The 20,660-nt window shown below is 32.8% G+C and overlaps 1 protein-coding gene and 1 non-coding gene across 2 annotated transcripts in view; both read left to right on the forward strand.

The window, feature by feature from the left end:
- Smp_123780 (putative glypican) overlaps positions 1-20,455 on the forward strand; it is a gene marked incomplete at both ends in the record, with an annotated part of 45,761 nt that extends 25,306 nt beyond the window's left edge. Inside the window, 9 exons of the mRNA XM_018793171.1 lie at positions 2,313-2,440; positions 3,906-4,058; positions 6,916-7,034; positions 10,044-10,296; positions 12,751-12,952; positions 15,895-15,954; positions 16,815-16,819; positions 18,251-18,413; positions 20,091-20,455. Of these exons, the coding sequence (XP_018647710.1) occupies positions 2,313-2,440; positions 3,906-4,058; positions 6,916-7,034; positions 10,044-10,296; positions 12,751-12,952; positions 15,895-15,954; positions 16,815-16,819; positions 18,251-18,413; positions 20,091-20,455 (1,448 nt within the window). The remainder of the gene's footprint in view (positions 1-2,312; positions 2,441-3,905; positions 4,059-6,915; positions 7,035-10,043; positions 10,297-12,750; positions 12,953-15,894; positions 15,955-16,814; positions 16,820-18,250; positions 18,414-20,090) is intronic.
- Positions 8,131-8,197, forward strand: Smp_tRNA_01531_Pseudo_TTG.1.1. Its single transcript has one exon. It is a non-coding gene (tRNA).
- Positions 20,456-20,660: the final 205 nt, after the last annotated feature.

Here is a 20,660-nt window from a genome sequence, read left to right on the forward strand (position 1 = left end):
TCCTATAATAGGACGAAACGGCCGTCCATGTTTCCAGGTTTTCCATGGTGGTCTAGCTTCAATTGACTCACGCTTTCAACTATGAAAAATACTAAATCTCCACAAAACTCCTTCTGATAATTTATATATATATATATATATATATATATATACAATAGTATAGCTTGATAATAAGTCCGTTGAAAAGAGATCCCTTCGCTAAACTTCGTGTTTTTAAAAATTTAGACATATCACTGTAGTGAAGCAATGTGGTTCTCGATCTTCATATACCCACATCTTGATTTAATTTTCGTTGTGAATTGAAGAATTAAACTAACATCATTACACCTTAGTTAACATTTACGTCCGTTCACAACTTTTGAAAAAATAGTTCACAATTAGTTTGATACATTTTTGCTTACGTTTTTTATCTACTTTTAAATTTGTAAGTAGACAAACTATTTCTTTATAAAGGACCTAGGGCTTGTTTGGATATTGGTTAGCTATAATAATAATTATAACAACAATGACAAAAATAAGTCATAAACATTCTGAAAATGATTACGGAATGAATACCAGTTTACAGATGTATTTAACTTGATTCAAAGTGGTCGGCATTATTAATTAAAGAATAATACACTTTCTGAAATGACGTGATTTCTGAATTCTTCTAAACTGAGTGCCTGTGACAGTTGTTTTGAAACATGGGACTTCTATAAAATCCATTTAGGTAAAATCATTTCACAGTCGAGCATTACGGATTGAATACATACCAGTCTATACGTAAAAATAAGAAACATAGACTTGAGATTTTGAAGTAACATATTAATCTAAGATAATGTAAACTGAGATACTAAAGAAACGAGCATAACCTTATTATCATATGGGTTTCGGGACACCATAGAAGGTAAGCCAAATAACTTGAGGTCTCCATATGAGTCATTGTTATGATTCAGGAATCAAGTGAATTGAAAGATTGCATCGTGCATTTAGTTTATTGTATGAAACCCAGTGTGATGACGCAACATGAAAGTTGATAGGAATTATTCATGGACTATCATTACATATATTCTTATTCATTTTATCATAAGCTTTCATTTGACTTATTGGTCACCCTTACGCCATTTATCATTCTAAATTTATTCTCAATCTATTAGTTACAGACTCTTATAACCACAGCCACATTCGGTCTGATCTTGTTTAACTATTATTTTTCATTTTGTGGTGTAATGTGGTCTGATCTGTTTTTATATAAAACACGAATGTTTGAAATGTGTGAATCATAAAGCGGAGACTGATATTTGTGTTCTGGACTGGACGGACTGGGCTAGGTGAGAAGCTACTTCATGGTGAACCAATAAGGACTCAGAGTTGGTTCAAGGCAGCTAGTTCTGTTTTGACAGGAACAAGGTCATAGGAGTCAATATTCTGACTAACAATTTTGTCACGTGATATTTGACGGGCCATAGGACATAACAACTTGAATTCCTGGTAGTTACTATTCATTTATTCTTCGTACGGATGTAACCAAGGTTTAAAATCTCTTCAGATGAAATTAAAAGACTATTCGGTATTTGATGTTTTACCCTAAGAAGACTCACTCGTAAACGATTAGGAAATGGAAAATGAGTAAGTTAATGTTATTTGTTTGTAGTCTAGTTGAAAAAAACATATTTGCATGAACAACATGTAAAATAAATGAGAAAATCTGAGATCAAGGAAAGTAATGAATAATAAGATATCTCTTTTTACGAAAATATTAGATTCCACATATCCATTAAAATGAAATCAGTGTGAACAAACATCTTTTCAAACGGTTCTTGTCAATCCTTTGGATATTTGACAACGTTTCTTTTTGGCTTTAAATAAGCTATTCATTTTAAAGATGTTTTTTTCAACCGTCATATTAAGATCATATACGTGCACCTAAATGCTTGAAAACACCAGATCAAATTAATTGACACTTACACTTTAGTAATCAGTGCTAGTTTAGATAAACAGCTGAGCTCATAGCTAATTTATCACCACATTCATTTTTAAAACACTGGAAATTCAGCTACTTTCAGAAAGTATAGAGCTGGTTAGATCAATAGTGTTCATAAGTAGACACACTTCAGCGATATTCGTACTACTGGAATGTTTCAATATTATAGAGTTTTATATTTCGATAGAATTGAAAATTGTAGATTGCCTGGTCAAATGGTTCAAACTTTTCATTGGAACCCAGTAATTTACTAAAAATCTTCAATATTTAACGTAGATTCTCTCCTACTGAATCAAGAAACGCTTCATAGTACCATTATTTGTTTTTATTATTGTTATTTTGATTGTAGAAACTATCAAAAGTGTAGCAGATATATTCTTAGAAAAACCACAATTAAGATTAGAAAGTCAATTGGACGACTTTCCAGAACATCTTGTAAATTATTATCATCAATTATTGCATACCTATCACAATTGGGTAAGAGATGAATAATTTTTTCAGATCAATTTAGTTGTAAATATGAAATGCATTCGTTTAACTAAAAAGTACTTCAGCGATGAATGTATGTAAAGTAATGTTTCACTGTATAATTAAACTTAGTAAGCAGAGATGGATAGTGACTAGCAGTGGAATCCAGGATGCGCATTTCGTCCTATTTGGGACTCGTCAACTGGATGTACCTGCATCTGAGTTGATGTCCACTCTGGGACTCAAACCCATTACCTTTCGCTTCAAACGCGATCACGTTATCTACTCAGCCACTGAGTCCTGATAGCCACAAGCTTGTGCTAGGACGAAACGCGCGTCCTGGATTCCACTGCTAGCCGCTATCCATCTCTGCTTACCATGCTTGTGAATTAAGGCTATATTCGAGGCAATACGCACAGTATGCACATATGCCAATTAGAGACTGACCAGTTGCAGTCCTAACAAATCGATGGGAAGATTCAAACAAACAATACTCAATGAATTAAACTTAGTAGTTCTTAAATGTAAAAGCTTTCTAGGGAATAAGAATTAGTCTATCCCTTTCAATTATGAAGCAACGATAGTGTAGCGACGTAAGGAAGCTACGAACAATTCTACGTTTTCTACTTTGTCAGTTTTACTACATATGGCATTTTCTGGAAAATGCCCAACTTTGACATGTGAATATTATTCACTCAGAGTACTCAAGTAGTAGTCTAATTGTACCTAAATCGATTCCTTCCGTAGTTCTTGACTTGATCAAATTTTATGTGCTTGTCATTGAGGAATGTCAATGGTATGGATTCCCCAACTTCTAGCGAAAATTAATGGTTGTCTAACACACGTCAGTCAGCCATGTCATGACTGCAAGAGATATAACTCATGGCAGGCTGGATTTATAAATAGTGATGATTTGATCCTCGTTCGATGATCTAAAAGTAATATATCGACAGCAAGACTGAATAGTTTTGATTTTAGATTTATGACTGGTTCATGTATATGCACTTTCATGAGGTTCTAGGTAGTGATGAATCAGTTGCCAAATACCCTCAAGTTCTCAGTAGCTCACTGTCTGATGTCAGTTTGTGATGAAAACTTTCTTTAAAGAAAAAAAAACCATAATTAAATCTCATAAACTTTGAAAAAATTCGTTTGACATTTCTTTTGAGTACTATCACACATTACATGTCAAATTATTAACTAATCCCTATTTGGGATGTTTGTGTAGATTTTTACTAAATTTTTATAAATAGTTGAAATCATGAATCAATTGAAGCTAGACGGGGTCGTGGATGTACATTGCTGAGGAGTCCCAAAATAGGACGAAACGGCCGTCCAGTGCTTCCAGGTTTTCCATGGTGATCTAACTTCAATTGACTCATAATCTCAACTATATGTAAAACAATCCCTATTTAAAAAAAATTTAATTTAATCTCAATTTTTCGCTCAATCTTTGTTTATCTCATTACATAAGTTACAACCTCAATGTTCAGGAATAAAAAAACTGTACAATGTGTTTGATCAGCTTAAAAATAATTCCAAAACTATATTTCAAACAATGAAGAAGAATAATAATACAAAACGTTTAAAACATCATAAGAAGATTTTTGAACAAATGAAAACAACTGTAAGTAATTGATTTTAATATATACTACTTATGAAATAAGTAGTATATATTATGTAAATTATAACATTTGATCAACATGTATCTTAGTAATATTGTAGTGAACAAGAACAGAGACGAGAACAATTGAATGTATCGCAATGCGACATTACAGAATGTCATAGCAAAATCTGAGAACCATGCCGTAAATAGTTTATTTGTAAAAAATCCATCAATTGTTTCAGAATTTGTTGTTCTTTTGTCAATTGGTGATTCATACTACTTATATCTGTTGACATGAGTAGTACACATCACAATATTTCTTTTGATATACTGAGTAGTTCTGTAGTTAGATATGCAAAAAAGTTCAATTTGGAACTGGTTAACGGTCTTGGTATCTCAGGCTATTAAATATAACCTTTAAACCGAAAATGAGAGTTAGATTTTGAGGCTTAAGGGCAGGGAATTATGCTATTCATTGACTAATCATTTGCTAAGCGGATACTGATTTTTTAGTGAGAGAAGATAAAAGACAAATGAAGTGAAAGCCTTTATATTCGAATTCTAATCTAACTCAAAAGAATATACAACTAAATATGCAAATAAGTAAACTGCAATGTATAATGAACTCAAATATATGGTATCTGTCAAAAAAGGTCGTTTAGGGTAGACAAATAGAAATATAACAAAAGTTTACAGGTTAATCGGAAGTTTATAGCTGAGGAAATCAAAGTTACATCAACCAAATGTTAATAATTACATACCAGACATCATGTGTACTAATATTTCAGAAAGTAGCTTACACCGTTTATCATTTTTTCTTGATTCTTCTCACAACATTCAATAAGTGTACTACGCTCATTGAACATGTTTGCTTCGGGTATAATTAATTGCTTACAGTTAACAAAGTGTACTATACCTAAAAAACAGTGTTGAAATTAATTCCAACATTAAATAATGACTTAATTAGTTTCCAATATTGGCAAATGATACACTTAGTATAGTATGAAGTGTTTACTTACTAAGCAAAATCCATGAGTTTTAAAGAAGCCTAAAATTGATAAAATGGTTAATATTTAAACCAAATACAAGGCAGTATCGGTTTAATAAATTATATTCAATGTTCCAATTGATTAGAAACGACTATAGAAAAACGGAAAAATCATAATTACTAAAAACCCTTTATTTGGGATCATATGTTTAGTTACTGGTGTGGTAAGCTACTAATGTTGACAGATATAAGTAGTATGTATCATCGATCGAAAATGAAATGCCTGGAGATAAAAGATTAAGATGATCAAAGAAAAAAGAATGAGAGCAAAGAATGATTGGTGTGGAAACGAAAGAACAATGAAATCTGGGACGATTGATTAACATTTTGTAAATGTATTATTTACTGTACGGTTCACAGATTTTACTAAGATATTCTGGAAGTTTGTATCCAGAAGTATTCGATTGTCCCCACTTGTGTTCTCGTTCACTACACTGTATAGAATTCACAACGCAATTATATAATATACTAACAATTAGTTCCTGTTAAATAACATGAGTCAATCGGAGTTAGACCACCAAGGAAAACCTGAAAGCACTGGATGGCCGTTTCGTTCTATTGTGAGACGCCTCATCAGTGTGCATCCACGATACCATCTCGCGAGATTTGAATCATGATTGCGCACTGTTGAGGAGTTCACAATAGGACGAAACCGTTATCCGATGTTTTCAGGTTTTCCATGGTGGTCTAGCTTCAATCGATTCATGTTCTCAACTATTGAAATTACTATAATATTCACAAAAACCCCTTCTGATATTTTACTATTCATTAAAGTTTACACAATCAAAGAATAATTGAGATATGCTTAGATTTTGTCATTTTATACACAATTAGTAAATTAATGCATCAATGAGATGTTTATTTCTATTAAACTGTATGATATTGGGGAAATAAATTCTGGATAAAGAAATAAACGTATCATAAATAGATTCAGTTTTTGCTAATAAAGCGTATCTGCAATTTCGGAAGAACCGATGTCTCCGAATGTTCGAAATGATATCATCTGGTTCATCGTTTGAGACGTTATCACTCAGCTGTGTGAACAATGGATAACATCCTGTAGGAATGAAATATTTACAGTTGATCATTAATTGAGTAGTGACTAATATCATATCTATTTCTTTACTTCTAATTGGACTCAATTAATCAAGTTACAATTCAGTCATTAGTCTGAGTAACTCGACATCGTGTAAAGAATATTAAGGTGCTAGTTGGTTGAAGATAGGAGGCAAAGTTTTAGGCAAGCCTTGCTAATGGGTGAGAACTAGCTTGAAACGTAGATTCAGGGTTTCCTGTTAACGACCTTCAACAACCTAACCTGACATGGTTTATGCCATGTTCAGCCACCTAGACTATATTGTAACTTGATCAATAAAATCCTATCAGCACTAAAGGATGATGCAAACATCGAATCGGTCACTCAATAACCAATAAATTATAGAAAAACTCTCCTGGTTATTAGATTCATCCAAAAATAACTTTGATGAAAAAAGTATTATTTTCAAACCAAACATTTTACATGCCATTTTCATTCGTATCACACCATTTCCTATCATCGTTATATAATTCATATAAGAGCCTCACCGTAAATTTTTAAACTTTAGAATAGATGAACTAGAATATGTGTCTTTTCAAAGAATCGAATACACTCACCTGAATACTCTGTAATGCCCAGTAGAGCGATTGGGAAGTAATTCACAGGACTAGATTAAGTTTAATAATTGCTTAGAATCGTTCTTAGGAAATAAATAAAGATCATTATTTATATGACTAAACATTCAGTGGTTTCTTCATATCAGCCATTAATTTGATGTAACTTTATCCTTCCAGATGGATGAAATCAAAAATATATGGTCGCATTCAAGTACAGCATTGTGCTTAGAATCACCTTATCTTGCTTTAATCAATAGAAGACGTGATCAATGCTGGAATGGAACAACTATTGCAAGGTACAAGTTTTATAAAATAGTTGTAACCTCCTCAAAATTAAGCACAGAAATTCAAATCGAAATCCTCTATCCAGCGATAAGATTATTAATTGTGAATCTTTTTACATAAGCCGCTTTTATCGTGTGCAGTGTACACCATATATCATGTGATTTTGTCATAACCTGTATTGAAGAATAATCAGAAGCGAATTCTTTAAATCTTCCTGGATATTAGCGTCAATTTTCGTTATACTTGAATAGTTTGAAATGATTAAGAAAATTTATAACTTACGCCGATACTTTTGATAATGTTGAGTTCTCTGAGCTAGATGATTTAATTGTGGAACTTTCATTGTCATTCTAGAGAACATTTTAAGAGCTTATTTCAGGAAGAACCTCCTCAGTTAAACTATTTAGTTCAGAGAATTAAAAACCGGCAAGATACATCAAATCAGCGGTTTTAAGAAAAGCAATATCTACTTTTAATCATGTCATTAAAAAACTGAAGAAGGATGATACAATCCAAATATACTCATTAGTATTGGTCAATAAAGAAACATTAGTAGGTTTTAAATGGTAAATTTCTAGTTAAGAAACAAGCATTTTGAAAAGTCACCTCCAGGAGAAATTCTTCGACAATTCAACAAAAAGATGGTTCATTCACCTCTACGATTATTCATAAATTCAAACATTATTTAAAAGTTTTCAATAAAAAGTTGTCATTTCGTTTTTGGAAAATTTCTAGCTGGAAATGTTTCCATCAAATTGTTATATATTGAATGAATTTACCATCTTATTATGACTATTTGTTTGTATATTATTACTCTGTAGGAGTTAGTTTTCCTTGAAACAATCTAGTAAATCAAAAAACATAACTCAATCTCGATAATGTAATAAGAAGACGAAGATTATCAGAACTATGGGATGATATATTAGCGCAATACATTTCGAACAATCTGATCACACATATACTTTTTAAGAACATTTATATATAAAAATAAAAGGTCAACTAGACTGGAAATGGGGGTAAGAATAGACATGGATAATAATAATAAAAATAATGTGAAATTAATTTGCCTTAATTCACCCCATTGCACAAGCAAGTGGCTGTTAGGACTCAGTGGCCGAGTGGATAACGCGATGGCGTTTGAACCGAAAGGTACTGGGTTCGAGTCCCAGAGTGAACACCAACTCTGAGATGCAGGTACATCCAGCTGACAAGTCCGAAATAGGACGAAACGCGCATCCTGGATTCCACTGCTAGCCACTATCCATCTTTTCTTACCATAATATATCACATAGTTCTGATAATCTTTATCTTCTTACTACACTATCAAAATTTATCAAAGGGACTAATTGCTCTAAATAGCTCAATCTATTCATTCCATTCACAAATTATTCAATAATTGGTTTAGTGATTATCTTTTAATCTCATTTTATTTAACCTAAATATGATTCAAGACAATTAGTCCCTTTGATAAATTTCGATAATGCAATGAGAGGACGATGGTTATCGCAACTATGTGATATATTTACGTTATGCATTTCGAATAATCTGATCACACATATACTTGTTAAAATATTTTTATATGGAAACTAAAAGGTCAACTAGACAAGTTAAAGGTAAGCCGTAACAAAGAAAGAAAATACATAAAGTACACAAAAACAACGTGATAACCACTCTGGATAATAAGTCAGTATTACCAGGGTAGGTTAGCAGTAAGAACAAATTGTTTTTAAACACATAAAGGGGGTTTCAGTTTCCGTATAGCCAAGGCTTCTATAAACATTGGCATACGTCCTTGTATGCTTTTGTACAACACTACAAATACTGACTTGATGTTAACCTTATGACCAGTCTCAACTGAATGTTTCGCGATGGAGGAAGGTGTCTGTCTATCCTGTGATCTTATTTGACCATTGAAATTCATTTGTTTCTGCAGCAATTTGGGTATGTTTTCCGCCATCTTTTATTGCAGATCTTGATTGCTCCTCCCTATATATGTGTTTCCACACATACATGTAAATTGATAGACACAATAGCTTACCTGCTGTCTGGGTTTGTGGTGTAAAATAGACTTTGTCTTTTCAATAATGACAAGTTGGTTATATAAGAACTCTCGTCTAAATTAGAGCGAATAGTTTCACAGTATTTGAGCGTCGAGTTGATGTAAGACATTAAATAGGAAAAATACATATTTGTAAAATCCCAGCGAATGAATTTGTAGCTGAGATTTTACAAATATATATTATTCCTATTTAATGACAAGTTGGGTTGCATAAAAAGTCTTGTTGATGGCTAATTTAAGTCGCCGTTTCAACATGAGACTATTTGAGTCGCCTTTAAATGGTAACATAATGTAAACTCACTTTTTGGGTGCCAGAAGCGTCATAAGTCTAATCACATTGCAACTCTTCCAGAGGTTTATGAGCTTCAACGAATAACCATCATTTATTAACGTTTCAGTCAAGAGATTCGTCTCTATTTAAATAGCATCGCTGATACAAATATGATTGATTCTATTGAATAAGCTCTTTATTAACCCACGTTTGCAATGAATTGGGTAGTGACTATGGAAATTAAGATATTGCCCTGTCACTGTTGGCTTTGTATATATAGAACGTTGGATGGAACCATCATCTCTCCTACTACTAAATGTGATTGTTTAGCTTAAGGTCATTCAAAACAATTCTTTCTTATTATTTTATAAATGAATGAATATATTTTATTAGTTGAATTCAATTACAAACTAGTTAAATTCTAACAACCTCCGACAAGATTTAAGTATCACATAGAAGACAATAGATAATGGTTACGTAATATCACATATGGACTGAGGTTAGGAACGTGTATCATAGAATTCCAACCTCGTTATTAAATGTTTAATGTACGTTGAGGAACATAAAAGTTGATAGGTTACAATGTAACTAACCTAGTAATCTAAGATTTTCGAAATTATTTCACTAAAATCTTTTCAAATACTACTTAAATTGTACAGCTTAATTTCATGTAACATACTTTGATTCCAGTTTTAATGAAGAGAAATGTACATTTTGTCAACATGAACCAAAATTACAAGAAACGATTATTACAAATTCACATAATGAAAATTCTAATGAGAAATTACCTCCAAGTCGTAAACAACGAACATCATTTATACCAACTAATGATATACAACAACAATCAAGTATTAGTGAAACAGATGATCTATTATCAGCTTCAATTGCATCAACTAATTATTTATTAAATAATCCATCATGGAATTCACCATTACAACATGATGTAAGTTCATTGAAGTGATGAAATTATATAAGTTTTAGTAACACTGTAAACTGTGATGTTTGAAAGTCTTCTTTAACAATTGACTATTTATGAGGTAATTCCAGAACTTCGGGTGATAAACAGTGACATGTGAAGTCTAGTCATGTCAAGTATGAGGCACTTAGCCATCAGTAATATTTGAACATAGTTGCATTATGTAGTGAATTGATTGGAGTTAAGCACTTAGACCATTACGTTTTGGTCGTGGTATGAAGACTAAGCGTTCGCCTTGAAACCTGAGGGTCCTTGGTTCGATTTCATGTGGTTAGGTTAATGATGCACACTGTTGAGAAATCCTATACTAGGGCGAACATCTCTTTAGTGATTCCTGCTTTTCAGTGGTGGTCTACCTAACATCAGTTCGCAGTTTAAACTATGAAAAATATATGTAAAGTGGAAACATTTCCATATTAACATCCTTTTGTTTTCAGTATGCGTTTGTCATTGATTGTGAAAAGCATTGTCTTCTTAACCTAACATTGTAGCTAATTCTGATAATAAAATAAATGGTCAAACGTTTTTAAAATAGTAAAAATTCCTATAATGTTAATTAGAACAACGCATATAAGTGAACAGTATTATTTTCAATTAGGTCCTGATCAAGCTTTGCGCTAATATGCTGTAATATTTATATGTATATATGAAAAATAGTTAAATCAATCAAGGCAATTTATAGGTCAATAATTACAGCGAAACAGATTACACAACCAAACATAATAAGTAAAAAGTACAAATTGATAGTATGATGATAGGCGTACTAGTTGTAACAGAAATAATAAGAAACTTGAATCAACATTTCATAACAGGAAGTGGGTCAAAAAAAACTTGGAAAAACGGCATTGAAATGACACTGGATTAATATTTTCAGGTAACCATATTAATATTATTGTATATTAGGGTAACAATGTGCCTCTTTGTTATGAGAATGCAAAATAAGTTTAGTTACCTTAGTCTCTTCAGCTTCTAAAGTTAAATAACAGTCCATGATTAGTAAATTTCTTGTTACCGTCACCTAAGTGATAGTCAATCGTCACTGCACTTATTTTTGAACGAAGTGACTTTCAAAATATAAAAAATATCTGTTACCCCTATTCTCTCTTCTATGAACCGAAATTTCATTGAATGTTCATTTTTGGTTACCATTCTAGTTGAAAAACTTCTTTACCCAATTAAAACCCGTTATCTTGTACGCCTGAACATCATTATGATCGTACATATCTCTCTTAACAAAACATTTACACATTCAAAATTTTCTGAAACATTTATTGCTACTAAATTCACTTAGTATTGTTTGGTTGAATCTTCCCATTGATGTTTAGGACTGCAGTTGATCAGTCTCTTATTGACATAGGTGCATCCTGTGCGTATGGCCTCGTTATAGCCTTAATTTACAAGCATTATAAGCAAAGATGAATAAAGGCTAACAGTGCTACTAATTTAAATCAAGTAGTTAAAAATCACAGAAATAAAAATATAGATATCAAATTAATGAGACATCTTGTGAAAAACAGCAAAAATTTGGTGAAATGACTTGAAGTTTTATTTGTATTCATTGAAAATACTTTAAATTAAATAGTCTCGAATCAGAGGTTATTCTGCAAGCTAGATGTATCACATGTACTGTGTACTAAATTATTGATTGAGATCATGAATCGATTGATGTTAAACCAACACTAAAAACCAGGAAGCACTGGACGACCGTTTCGTCCTAGTATGGGACTCCTTAACAGTGAACATTCATGATCCCGTGCACCGGATCCGACGCGGATTGGACTCCATTGGTCACAGCAGACAGGTATCCACCTCAAACATAGAATGAATGGTTGCACAGTCATTCATGCATAGATGGAAGTTAGATATTAACACCATCGGATGCCGGCTCAGTGGTCTAGAGGTTGAGTGTTTGCATGCGAGACCGAAGGTCGTGGGTTCGGATCCCGTGTGCAGGATCGTGGGTGCGCATTGCTGAAAAGTCCCATGCCGGGAAGAAACGGTCGTCCAGTGCTTCCGTGTTTTTAATGGCGATCTAACCATCAACCGATTGATGATTACAAACAAAATCTTAACAGTCCCAGAAATTTCATACTTCATTTTTGTCAGCTTGAATATCTAGTGTAAAACAAAGTTTTTAATATTTGACTTTTAACAGTGAATGCCAAGATTATTTATTACACTAAATGTTGTTTAGTTGATCAAAACTGTAGTTTATTTTCAGTGTAGGTTTACTGTAAAACAAGAATATCTACTGGCAGACTCGAAAAATGAAAAATATAGTTCAATTAAATTCCAGTATGATGTTAATCCATTTTCTCCATCGAATAAAAATGGACTTTTGTTTACATGATGACTGTTTTTCAGTCTAACTAATTTCAGTTACTTTCTCCACTCTACTTTTTTGTTATAATCTAACTATAGAAGGAATTAGCTTTTCGACGTGCCAATGAAATTCTAGTTAGAGCATCTAGAGATTTGGAATGGTCCGTGAAATCATTGTTAAGCGAAACCAACTATTATAATTCATTAAATGCCAAGTCTACTTCAAACGGAGGTGATAAATCTAAAGGAAATACACCACCAGAATCATGGGCACGAATTTCAACATCTCAAAAACCTGGAGGTATTGAATTAAGTTCTCTTCAATTTAATCTATTTGTTATTTGCACATACACTTTCAGGGACTTCTCATGATTAGTCTTGAGGTAGTAACAGTGAATTTTGATGTTGATTCAGAAACTCATTAGAACAGTGCAATTCTTGTCAATCTTTGCAAAAGATGCGTATGATATAACATTTTCAAATTGTTTACTGAATTCAGTGAAACTATGAACTATGTAGTAAACAATAGAGTATAGACAGATGACCGATGCCTTAAAGTACAAAAAAGGGATATGAAAGTATAAAGTTGTTTAGCTACTCCAATAGAATAATATATCATTCTTTAATTTTAAGAATAACATGACAAGAAATCAGGAAATTCCTTATATCACGATCAGCAACCTTAATTATCTTGATTGATCAAAGTTAACAAAAGACGCTTTATCCTTGCCCTAGCCATAAGTGACACAAATCTTTCAATTCACATATGACTTCAAAGTTAAAGTCTATTTGAACTGACCTATTTATGCTAAGTAACGTGCTTTTAATTAACAAACAACTAAAAACAGACGGTAGGAATACTTATATGACGACTGATAATGTGGACCTATGTCAGAAGGAGTGATGAATGGATTGTATGGCTCGATATTATTAGTGATCGTACCGAAAATGTAGGTTTGTTATGTGTTGGTCATTCATCATCATCGGTAAGTATGTTCTGGAAAATGTCTGCATTCTGATCAGCAATGTCCTCGACGACATAAATTCCACAACAGAAACCGAATCGAAACACAAAATACTATTCTCGGATGTGTTGACCATCTTAACCAACATAAGAAGATAGGTGAGTCAGATGTTTTGAGAGCCCATTCCCACAGATCACATTTTTATCTAAATTATGAACAACTCAAGAACTAGAAAATCAAATGCGCACAAACTTTATACAAAAGAGCAAAAACATAACCCAACACACTTACCACACCAAAATATGAAGAGAAATATTTAATAACTATTTATCAAAAGAAGAGATATCCACCAAACTTCGTTGAATGACATCAATCAAACTCATCGACCAAAAATAAATTGAAACGTGGAAATCAACAAATGGATCATCCTAGTATATGTAAAAGACATATCGGAAACTACAGCGAAATCATTGAAGCCGTTTGGAATATGTGTAACACACAGACCAGTTAAATCACTTCAGTCCATCTTACGCAAAGTAAGGATAAAATTTCGCTAAAATCGTGAACGAATTTTAGTTAGACCACCACTAAAACCCGAAAATAAACGGGCGTCAAGTGTTTTCAGCTTTTCAGTGATGATTTCCATTAAACTCAACAATCTCTACAACCCTATACTGATGAAAGATGAAATGATAGAGGAGAGAAACCAACCATCATCTACAAAATAAACTGTCCCATCATTATATCAGATAAGGTGAACTCCCTTTTCATCTTCATCTGCATGAATATCAACTGTATGTTAAACGCCAAAATATATCTTTGCTTATACTAACGCACGTTGATAATTGCGGACACATATTTGACAGGGAAATGATATGGTTTTAGAGAGTTAATAAACAAAGAATCAGAAAATCACTAGAAGCTTAACACTTATGTCAATCAATAATCAACAAGCGCATTGAAAATTAGATCGAACTTACTGACTACTTGGGAACATTATAGAAAAATTTAGAATCAAGAATAAGGTCAAAGGGGAAGACAATCAAATCGGCATACGATGACAGAATAAAGGTCAAAACTCAAGATTAAAGTCTACTGACCAAACTATCAATCATATGTAGTGAATTCTGAATACTTTAGTTCTACCTAAATTTTGGGCTGGTGATTTCATTCAGAAGAACAATGAGAGCTAGATGATGAAACTATCCATCTAAGTGAATGAAACTCTACCAAGAGTTATCCACTGGAGCTATAAACACGCCACACCATCTCATTATCGATACGAAACCAACAAACTCTCTTGAGAGCGATATTACTTTTCGAATAAGAGAAATGATTATCAAGTACATAGAGTGGCTCAAGTTAACAGTAAATAACTATTTACCATCTATATATGTAGGCCTTTATACATCGAAACATTTCAATGTGTCATCCAGAAACAAGTGAATTTCGGGATTCTAGGGAATTACTCAATTGTTGTCATCTATGGTTTTATATTGAGCGGCAAACAATTCAATTAAATTATTTTTGTGTACGAAAAATACACAGGACAACAGAACAATACTTTAAGTGGTAATCCGAAGCAAAATCAAACTCTTAGTAACCTTAAGTAATCAAAATAAATCTAATGTATGTAGTACCTAAAAGGATAATCTAATCCACTAAGAATATGTTGCTTCGAAAAGTGATATACTAGTCTAAATGATGTCTGAACTTATTATTATTATTATTACTATTATTATACCTGAAGAGTAAATAGATAATCATATGCTCACTAGTGACTGACTTCGAGAGATAAATCCTGGAGTTCTAGTGGGAAGCAGTGACCAGTGGAGTTCAAGCCAAGTCTGTTGAGAGATAGGAACTCACTGAAGATAATTGATGAACGGTCGCTCAACTTAGTGGATTGGTTGGAGTTAGACACAAACACCATCGGATGCCGGCTCAGTGGTCTATCGGTTAAGTGCTCTGGCGCGAGACTGGTAGGTCCTAGGTTCGAATCTCGCGAGGCGGGATCGTGGATGCTCACAGTTGAGGAGTCCCACAATAGGACGGAACGGCCGTCCAGTGCTTACAGCTTTTCCTTGGTGGTCTAGCTTCAATTGACTAACGCTTGCAACTATGAAAATACTAAATCTCCACAAAACCCCTTCTGATCTATAATCTTATGAGTGACTGTATTCTACGGTAGATGATTATTCTTGTCACTTTAAAATATCGATTTGTTTATTTTAAAATACATTTGTATGATTTACAACTGTTTGCACCACTATTTCAGAACAATATGAAACCGGGAAAACATCATCCAATCCACATTCAGATATGACCAATTCTTTAGGTATGCTCGCTTATGGATCAATACTAAACTGGAATGCACAAGGAGAAGGAGGAGAAGAAGAAGAGAAGGAGGAAGAAGTACAACGTAAAATACCCATGAATTCTAGAAATAATAATCCATCGTCATTGGATTCCTCTTCGAAACCAATACGAATGACTATAAATCAAAAGAATTCAAAGAAAAAAGTAAAAAATTCGTTTTTGAACATTATCTTGTTAAAATTACAAATTTTTTCAGTTGCATCATGAACTGATGGCAGCTACATAACCATTGAAACCCAAGAAGTACTGAACAAGTGTTAGGACCTGTAATCAGACCTCTCAGCAATTCAGTTCTCGACCCTTGTATAACTAAGATTATTTCTTTATGTGAACAGTGAAATTTAACGATATTCACAAACTCTCCTGTAATAAAAAATAAAATTAAGTTAACAGATTCATTCAGTTGAAATTAATTTAGAACAATCAAATAAGCTTATAAATCATAACTGATTTTAAGAAAGGTCCTTTAGGTCGGTTCGATTAGCAGAAACACATGAGATGACAATAAACACCTTAATTACAAAAAGTACTGAAAAGTAATTTTGAATTGTTTACTAAGAGAAATTTAATTCTTACTAGTTCAATCCATTTTTTTGAACGCTCCTGAGAATAATTTGCATTCTTTTAAAGAGATTCCACTTTCATTCGACATTCAAATTAAGCACCCACTGATCAAAAAGTGTCTACAAGGATTTTAGGTTTATGCATCAAACGCATACATCACTAAAATTTAGCCGGTCCTCAGATTTTCACCAACACACAAACTTTGAATCCTCACAATATAATTAAAAAAATGATACAACTGAAATTTATCCATAGTTGAGGTAAGCAAATCGAAGATCACTTATATAAGTTCCTGGGTTCGAGTCCATTTGGTGTGGGATCATGGATGCGCACTGCTGAGGAGTCCCATACTGGAACGAAACGGTTGTCCAGCACTTCTAGGTTTCTAATGGTGGTCTAACATTGATCTATTCATCATATCAATCTAAACTCAACAGCCTCCACAACCCTATATCGATGTATAATATCAGGTTATCTTGTGTTTTATGAGAGTTATGTAAAACATGTCAGACCTCTCTAGTATGAAGAGCTAATTTATGAAAGAACTCAACCCCTGGAATTCATTCAAACCCTTTTCAAATGAATTTGTTGATGATATAGATACTGGACTTTCTTCAGATTCTCAAGAGTTTATCAACAACCGATTCAAGTTAATAGCCTTTAAACTTATATGTAAGATATATTTACATTACTAAAATGCTTTAAATCACATTTTGTCGAATAGTTCGTTACTGTGATCAAATAATCTTATGGGATCCCATAACAATTAAACTATTCCATTTTTCCTTGATCCAGTAGCTTACCAGTTTCAATTAAAAATGAACTTCATCATTACTTTATGAAACAAACTTTAGAATTTTATTATCATTACATTTTTCAATCATTCACATAAATTTCAAGCAGTCTCTGTTATAAGTTCAGTCTAGCTAGATGTTATAACTTGTGGCCGAGTGAATGCCTTGTTAACATATGACGTGGTAAGACCGCCAATTAGAGAGCAGCAAATTATCGATTGGAACAGTGACACACGAAACCGTAAGAGCAGTCCAGAGTACTTGTCAGTCCTGCTTCTGCCTAGCCCAGCCAGTTAAGTCCAGAACAGGTTCTGCGGTATGAATCATTATACTTCAAACATACTGAGTTTATATACCAATCAAATTGACCACATCGTACCATAAAATAGAAAATAACATATTTACAATATTTAGCCATATGTGGCTGTGAATAAGGGGAACAGTAATCAATAGACTAGGTGTAATTCATGAATGGTAAGTCGCATAACAATAGTTTCTTGGTTCAAAATAAAGCTCATGATAAGGGAAACATGAATATGAATAGTTTAGTTATTTAGCGATTATACGATGCATAATATTGGTTTACAAATAAACCCAAATAGTTACCATTCATTATTCTCTCCGGGATATAACACTAGATATCATGGTTTTTTAACTTTTGGTATAGATAGTTACTCATTGTACATTATACTATTACCCTTCGGAGTTGGATCAAAATTCATGAGTTCTCTTTGTCTTTTCAAATGGTGGAGACTGTTTTACAGGGTGTATACATCCGTTATAGATACTTCTTGTTATTGTGTCTAGTTCCGATTTTGTAAAATTAATTTATAACTTTAAAGAAAAAGTTATTTAAGCAGTACTATAATTCTCTCTCCTTTTCTTTCTATGTTACAGAATTCACCTGACAAAACACAACGAACAAGACCGTTAGAAAGAAATTCAAATCTTGCCTCAGGTTTTATTCCAGGTTGGACATTATATGCATGGACTCCAATTAGTTCACCTGCTAAAGAACATACATATGACAAACCAGTAGATAACAGTTTTGTTCAAGAAGGTAATAAAGATCGTTATTATAAGATGTTGGTAGATATTGTTGAATTTTGTAGTTTAAATTATGGACTGACATTAGTTAGACAATCATTAGAAACTGGAAAACACTGGACAACTGTTTCATTCTATTATGAGACTTTTCAGTGTTTTAAAGATTAAGCGCTCTCTTCAGAACCTGTTTGTTTCGGATTCAATTGCTGGTGAACTCTTGGATGCAGATTGGTTAGGAAAAAAACCCATACTACTACTATGAAACAGTTGTTCAGTGCAAGGTGATTATTTGATGATCATCTAAATAGTGTCAGTCTATGATGTATACTATGACATTAAACTTGTTATTTCTACTAATTATTACTCAATTAACATTAAATGACATTTCCAACAATCAGTGATCAAATTAAAGATAAAAAATAAAGCCTAGAAAATGTTTGTTAAGCTTTCATTTCAACATACTACGTACGAAGCATACTATGTATACATCATTAATATAGTAAATAATTGCAACACACTGAATTATATAAACAGATATTCTCGTGTAAATACTTGGATATAAGGTAAAACGTCTAACTACGGGTCGACAGGATGAGTGGCACTGTTGATTGAACACTCCAGGACTATATACATGAGACCGATCCCATAAAGCTTATCCTGATGCAGACAAAGTAAAATTTTCACCCAGTTAATGGTTATGATTTAAAACCGTTCTCAAATAAAGCTCTTAGGAATACTTTGTTTTAAATAATCCGAAAAATTTGTATTTTTACATTTGTTTACAACCTATACTCAAATTATTACCTAAAGAGCATACTCGTCGACAGTGTTCAACTCTATGAATAACCTCACTAGTTATATCTTAAATCTTAACTGCATTACCTTTAGGATAGATTATCAATTCTAATAGATACAGGACTAGGTTTAATGACATATAATCTGAAGCACGAAGAAAACTGATACTTACTTTAAGCAAATACCAATGAGTAATATTATCGGTGGAGTGAACTTCTGAATAATGGGCAAAATATATTATAAGTGTACGAGTTTTGTGGAGATTGTTAAATGTCCATAGAATAAATCACTGACTAGCCATCGTCCATTGCCTAGAATGGACAACTGTTTCACAATACCGTTCATTGATTGAAGTTAGAGATACACACTATTGGATGCCGTTTTAATGGTCTGGAGGTTAAGTTTTAATGAATGGGACATGAATCTCACCATAAATCTTAAATCATTGATAATAATAAGAGGAAACTTGTCTAAATGAGTGTGTACTCTGACGATTAACGATAAGCGAGATAAATGCTGATATTTTCATAGTTGAAATCATGGGTCAATTGAAGCTAGACTACCATGGAAAACGTGGAAACACTGGACGGCCGTTTCGTCCTATTATGGGACTCCTCAACAGTGCGCATCCACGAACCCGCTCTCGCGAGACTCGAACCCAGGAACTACCAGTCTCGAGCCGGAGCCCTTAACCGATAGACCACTGAGCCGGCATCCAACAGTGTTAATGTCTGATATGTATATGTAGGCAGTTTGTTTTTCAAGATACAGTACATGAAATCAACAGTAGATACACGCAAACCCTTATCAATTAAAATATACCTTACACTATGAAGACAAATATCATTATTTCAAATAAACAAATATCTTATTTTCATATTCTATTGTTACTTAGATACAAATTATGGTGAAAGTGGTCTACATGATACCAAAGGTGAACTTGATTATCCACAATTATTTCCATTTGTTAATATGAATTCACAAGGATTGAATATATCAATTATGGGATCTGATGAAAAATTCTTACGTAATAATAGTGTATTTAATCCAAATTATTATCATAATCTTAATAATTCTTTATGGACAAATAAACAAAATACAAAAAACAATAAAACAACCAATTTAACTGATTTAAACAAAATTCAAGATCCTAATTCAAACAAAAATGGAGCTATGTGTATTGAACTTCAACATGAACAATATTACATTATAAATATTAGCATATCTGTGATGCTTTTGATTTATTTATTGGGGATATGATCTGATAAATGTTAAATGGTTGATTCTTTCACTAAATTGCCTTTTTGTTTGTCACCCCCCCACACACACATGCACACACACACACACAAGTATCCACTTACACATTCATGCACATAAACAATTTCATATGCCCTACATTATGTCATTTTTCATCTTGTTTTACATAAAGAAGTTTACTTTAAAAAAAATGTACAGGAATATTTGT

The sequence above is a fragment of the Schistosoma mansoni genome, chromosome 1 (assembly GCF_000237925.1).
Source record: "Schistosoma mansoni strain Puerto Rico chromosome 1, complete genome".
NCBI lineage: Eukaryota > Metazoa > Platyhelminthes > Trematoda > Strigeidida > Schistosomatidae > Schistosoma > Schistosoma mansoni.